This window comes from Sceloporus undulatus, chromosome 3 (assembly GCF_019175285.1).
Source record: "Sceloporus undulatus isolate JIND9_A2432 ecotype Alabama chromosome 3, SceUnd_v1.1, whole genome shotgun sequence".
Lineage (NCBI taxonomy): Eukaryota > Metazoa > Chordata > Lepidosauria > Squamata > Phrynosomatidae > Sceloporus > Sceloporus undulatus.
Genome location: NC_056524.1, coordinates 68074105 through 68080710, shown reverse-complemented (window position 1 = coordinate 68080710; position 6606 = coordinate 68074105). Strand labels below are relative to the sequence as shown.

The window sequence follows — 6606 nt, the reverse complement described above, 5'->3', positions numbered from 1 at the left end:
AGGTAGCTAAGAAGGTACCTAGCTGTATGTGGCGAGACATTTAGACCATATCCATTCATCCACGGAATCAAACATTTAAAGGTGCAGTCTCAGTTGTATTTCATGGCACTCTACTTTGTTAGTAATTAGTGTGTCTTGGATTATGTATTTACAAAAATAAAATCTTACATCAGTTAGGGAAATATCTAAATATTGTTATCCTATTGCAAACTCAAACTAAACCTGAACTTCAAGCCTACAGTCCATAGAGTTTTTCTTCTCTGTCTCTACTGTCATTAGTCTGACATCTCTGTGTGTGTGTATGCCTGTCGACTTGTTTAGGCAAGATATACTCAGAGGTGGGTTTTCCCGTTCCTTCCTCTGAAATATAGTCTACAGCACCTAGTATTCATAGGCAGACTCCCATCCAAGTACTAACCATGGCTGACTCTGCTTAGCTTCCAAGATCAGATGAGATCTGGTGCCATTAGCATATTTAGGACATTTGTGACACATGCATTGGAGAAAATTGAAGACATAATTGTGTGCTAATAGTATGTTAAACTTTTTCACCATTGGGAGTATGGACACTGCTACTTGTCATATTCTGAAAAAGCATCAATGTGTACTGAGCTTGAGGAATGTCAATAGCCTGCTAGAGTAAGGCGAGGGCATGTTCCACAGAGGCATTTGGATAAAGTGAACTGTAAGGATACCAGTTTGGTATGCCCTACTTTAGAACATATCTAGAGAGTAGTCCTGTGCTCAATAGGTTTGTTTAGGACGTCAGTATTAGCATTATTGCTACTGTGTCTGGAATGTTTTTCTAATGTCAATGAAAAATGGGGCATTTGGTGTAGATGGTACCAATTTGAGACATACTTCGTAAATGAAAGTACAGATTCCTTCAGCAAACCATATGAGGAGAATAATTTTAAGCTACCCAAAATAAAGATGTTAAATGTTACTTCTGACCTCCAGGTTTTTCAACATCTGGAATGTAATGTTGCTTTTTGTAATACCTCAGCAATACCATAACACAGCAGGGTGCATTAATGAGAGTTTCAGTCTGAAAACCACAGCATCAGTGAAATTTATAGATGTCAGGTCATTAACATTAGTCAAACATAGTTTCTGTGGTTTGAGTTCCAATTTTAAGTAGGTATAATAAAAGTCATTTACTGGCCATGAAGACTGAGTGTCTTTTGGACCTGATGAAATTTCACTTTAACTATTCTGTATTAAGTACCATTTTTAATATGTTATAAGCATTTTGTGGAAAGTGCTTAATAGGCTGGTTCAGCACCATTTTAAAACTTCTGCCCAATTTAACTATTTTCCCTCAGCAGTAAGAATTTCAATTAAACCTTAACACTTGAGCATTTTAACGTGCAGTGACAATTGGAGATTTACATGAACTAACCATTTTGAGTTCAACACTTTCAATCTACCATGTGGTATATTGATTTGTGTGGGTTTTTTAAAATTTGTTTCTTGTGATATGATAATTTCTGCATCGTTTTTATAGCAATCCCCAATATGGTGTGTATAAATTCATGACATGATCTAGTACATCATTAGGCTTTTCTGACAACATATTACCCTTGAGTCATCAAATATTCAACTTCTTCTGAAAGCAAGAACTTTGAAAGTAGCAAATGAAAGGGGAAAAAATGATGTTAGGATGTAGTGACATAAACTTTTCTTCCTATTTAGAATATAGGTATATAAACCTAGACTATTTTGTTCTTGTAAAGCAATTAAGTGCTTAATAAGTATTACTATTTATTGTTCTCACATATTGAACCATGAGCATATACAGTCACCCCTGAGATCTGTTCCAGACCCACCCCACCCCCGCGAAAATGGAAATCTGCCGCTATTCAAGCCCCATTGGCTTGAATGGCAGTGTGGCCCTGCAGGCACCTGCGGCGTGTGCCCCATTCTAAGTCCCTCTATTTGCCCCTTGTGAGTAACCAAGGGATGCGGATCCGAAGTCCACACAAACAGGGATGACTGTATATATATATAGTGTGTTACTTGGGCCATAATATTTGTTAGTCTTTAAATTATGATACTAGTACATTGTTATGTTTTTGCAACATTTGCATTCTTAATGAATGTGATAGATTGTATCTAAGGTTACCTACCAGAGCTGGTTCTTCATTTTCTCCCTTTCATATTTCTGGCAGAATAAGTCTTCTTTAAGTTTTATATTTTATATTCTGTTTTTGCTACAAAGCAAAAACATCCAGGGCTACACTAAGGTAGTTTAGAATGAAAAACTTTTTACAATTGCTTCTTTCTGTTACAAAAAATATAAAATTCACAAGCAATTTATTATGGCCTTGGAAATCTGTGGCAATGCACCTAAAGTTATCTGAGATAGCATAAATAAACCTGTCTGTCTCCAGTCGTCTCAGTCTAGGTATTAGCAACCTCTCTACTTTGTATCCCTCCTTACAGAATTTCCTCTTGGCCTTCAGTAGCACAGAAGCTCAGTCTTGTCATTTGTGTGCTCTGGTAACTCCAGCCAAACCACTTAGCAGCTCCATGCATATGCTTCTTTAATCATGTTGTCGTTCTACAATCCTGTGTTTGGTGTCATAACTAAAGTTTTTTCCCCCTTTCCTGATTTTTCTTCCTCAGACTTGTAACATATGTCTTCCCTGTTATATAAAGCCCAGACACAGAGTAGAAGGGTTGCCAGTTGCTTCAGCTATATTTATAATCTGTTCATAGCACCATTTCCACATTTAAATTAGGTTTCCTTTTTTGTAACATGAAGCTGAAGCAGTCCCTCACTCTGACCAGCCGAGCTTCTAGAAGACAATATTAAACCTAAATGGAGACAAAGAACCTCTCTCAGAATCTTTCTTTCAACTCCCAGTATTACCAAAATATACTTTTAACAGCAGTGGTTTGGTGGTAGATAGTCTCAATAAGCAATTCATGTTGGCCAAAAGAAACAATTATCAAGCTCTATTTAATGTATAATGGAAGTGGGACTGGCAAAGAGATCTTCTGGCTATTGCTTAGAAAAATTAACTCTCACAGATATTTGCTTTACAGAGAGAAAAAATTGCATTACTATTCCTGTGGTTCAAGTATAACTCATGGCTCTTTCTGCTTCCAGAGCCAAAATACTCGTTTTTACAGTTACATGAACAATTGAGTCTTTATTTAGAGATGTTCAAAATGATTTTTGTATAATGTTCTGAGGTCTTTATACCTTCTTTATCTAGACAAAACTATTTAAAATATCAGGTAGGAGTGAATTGGGAAGCACCTTTACTAACCATTGAAGCCAACCCTTAATTCCTGCTGATCTGTAGAGGGCACTTGTGTTTACTACTCTAGTTTCCTTTATTATTATAATTCGATGGGTCTGTAAATCTTCCAAAATTCAGAAAAAGCTACTTTGAATGGTAGATGGTCTTCTACAAAGCACTAACCAGTGTTTAGCAACATAGTTTCTTTTTCTATTAAACAAATTAATCTTTCCCAAATCTGGAAATAAACCAAAATAAATTCTAGTGCCATTCAGTGTTACCATGACAGTTTTGAGAATATTCTCACAGCAAGATTTGTTTAGGTTAACAATGATTCATTGGGTAGTTTTCGACTATGCACTTCTTTCTCCCTAATCACAGAAGGGAACCTATATTCTTTTTAGTGAAACAATTTTAAAAGCAAAACACAAACTTAAAATCAGCCAGTGTTCTCTAGAGTTCTCAGAAGGTGTAGCTTTATTTACTGTAGTTAAATCATAATTAGTTCTCAAGGGATAGTGTCTCTTTTAAACAGTATTATTGCCACCATTCTGGTTTTTGAAATAATCAGAAACTGCTGCTGTTAGTACCTTCAGGATTACAGCCATGAATTTGCTATAAGCAGAAAATTTTTTGAGAATTTTTTCAGTTACAGAGGATAGAATAAACACTTCAAAATGAAGTTTAGGATATTTCACTACTCTTCCTAATGTATCATTCTGTTTTATTTACAATTTTCTTATAAGTTTCCTCTTTACATTTTTCTATTACCCTTTTGGCTTGTATCTGAAACAGTATGAAATCCACACACTGTTCTGACAGAAATTTGGTTTTTTGATGTAATTTGCAGGTTGATGTACAAGATACCACAAGAAATTGGTCTGATAGCAATTGCTGTTCAACAGACTCAAGGAAAAGGTAAGTTGATATAATTCTGGTGTTTGTTGAAAATCTTTATCCAATGAAAATTCAAAAGTTGAAACCAGATTTAATCATATCTAAAACAGACCCCTGAAATCAATGGGATTTACTACAATAAGTGATTAACTTTGATTTCAGTAAGTCTCAGGTATGATTAAATCTTCATCGAAACTTATGTCATGTAGATAACTGTATACAATGCGCCTACATTTTATACATGGCTAAACCATAACCACAGGTGTTATCTCATGCACCAGATTTTTATAGCTAATGTTTAAACCTGGCATGGACCACTGTCATGGCACTCTGGCCTCATGCATCTCCCAAGTCTGGTTTATGGCTCTCAGCCCTTCCAGACTCCCTGGAACATCCTTTTTCTGACCAAAATAAAAGAGTGAATTGTCTCTTCTAGAAACCTTGACAAGAGGCAATACATTTAACTAGTTTATAAGGCTCTCTGCACTGTTCAACATAAAAAAGACCAAATTTTTCCAAGCTATAAGAGGATAGCTAGTCACTTGTATTTCTATTTTTTATGTTATGTGGGAGGACATTTTTAGCAGCCTTTGTGGCCCCCAAAGGTTCTGAGGTGTATAAAATGTACCCTTGGAGCCATTTTGCTCAAAAAGAGATTCCACCTAAACATTAAGAACGAGTTCCTGATGGTAAGAACTGGTTGACTGTGGAGTATGCTGCCTTGGAGTATAGTGGAGTCTCCATCTTTGGAAGTTTCTAAACAAAGGCTGGGTGGCCATCTGTTGGGAGTTCTTTAATTGTGTATTCCTGCATGGCAGGGGATTGTACTGGATGGTACTTGTGGTCTCCCAACTCTATGATTCCATAATTGACCAGCCTTGGTCTGAATATCCTACCTGTATTAAATAACTTTGTCTTCCCACTTCGAAAAGCTTTGTAAACTGAAAACCTATATGGCTATTCCAAAATCACCCATAATCACTGTTAAGGCAAAAGTGGGTATCTCCTGATGCATTGGAATCCCATGCTGAGGTGAACTGCAGCTTTTTGTTTTGCTAATTAATAATCGCCATGCCTGTTTCAAGCTGTGCAAGATCACTGTATGTATAGTTCAGGTATCCATGGCAGGGTTCCCTAATACCAGGGGCCATACTGACTATATATGATATAAACAAATACATTTCGTCTGTAAACAAATGTAAATTCTTCATCCTTTTTCTTTTCTTCTGTTTTTTTAAGGTCGTGGAGGAAATACCTGGCTGAGTCCTGTGGGAGCTGCTTTATCAACTATTCATATCACCATTCCTTTATCTTCTCAACTGGGACAAAGAATTCCATTTATTCAGCATCTGGTTTCTTTAGCAGTTGTGGAGTCTGTTAGATCCATACCTGGGTATCAGGTATTCTGTGATTCTCTTGTATTATTTTTCTTGTATTATTTTTCATTTGACCCAAAATGACAGAAGTGGAATATATACTGTAGTTGAAATACCTTCTTCATATTTTTCATATTGAAAATTTAATTTACTTTGACCATAGGTTTGGGTTTTTTTTTCTTCATCAGTAAGGCTGATGTTTCCATAGCGAACAAAATATTATGTTGAGGCTATGAGTCCATTTTGATTTAAAGGACTTGCTTTATTTTTGTTCTTAAACCAATGAAAGAATCTAATAAAGAAATAATAATAATAATAATAATAATAATAATAATAATACATTGACACTTGCTTCTTAGGATATTGTTGGAGCAGTTTCATTGGCTAATTTGTCCCTTTTTATAACATTTCTTTTTCCATGTCTTGTTTAATATTGAAAATATTTTCCTCAAGCTCTGAAGCAAGAGGCTAACCATATCCTCTCAGGAGGGAATCAAGTATCCTGTCATCAGTGCTCAAATTACAAACCAATCTTCTTTAGCACCTCATCTGTTTCCTTTGAATGTAACCAATTCTTATTATTGGTGAACTGTAAAACACTGGTATTTTGCAGAAGTAGTTAGTGAAAACATATGTTGCCTACATTACACAAAATCAGTGACTTGCTCACATTTACACATGAATTTAATTAGAGTGGTATTCAGTAGCCTTTCTTATATTTTAAGGGTTCTCTTCTATTAACACTTCCCAACTTCAGGACTTCATAACCTGACTATAAAAATGCTTTATGGTGGAATTTAAAATAAAATATAATTCTTTGTAGTTGAAAGCATTAACTGTTTAAGGTGAGGGTCTTTAAAAAGCGAAAGAGTTTGTGGAAACATTTCTGTATATATATATCTTCTTTGTGGTCTCTGCGAATCATACAAATGGGTTGTACTGCGCTTGCGCAGTGCTATTCAGAAAACTTCTAGAATCACTGGGCAAAGTTTACTTTGCAACTTTTAGCAACTTTTTGGTGGTAGCTCCACCCATCCCTTATAAGCCTCTTGCGTTCCCGCTCTTTCCCCAGTTCCTTTTTT

General features: G+C 35.7%; 1 protein-coding gene across 1 annotated transcript in view; it reads left to right on the top strand.

The window, feature by feature from the left end:
- The window catches only part of HLCS (holocarboxylase synthetase), a 163765-nt gene that overhangs the window by 128588 nt on the left and 28571 nt on the right, over positions 1 to 6606 (top strand). The window contains 2 exon segments of the mRNA XM_042456436.1: positions 4102 to 4169; positions 5388 to 5548. Of these exon segments, the coding sequence (XP_042312370.1) occupies positions 4102 to 4169; positions 5388 to 5548 (229 nt within the window).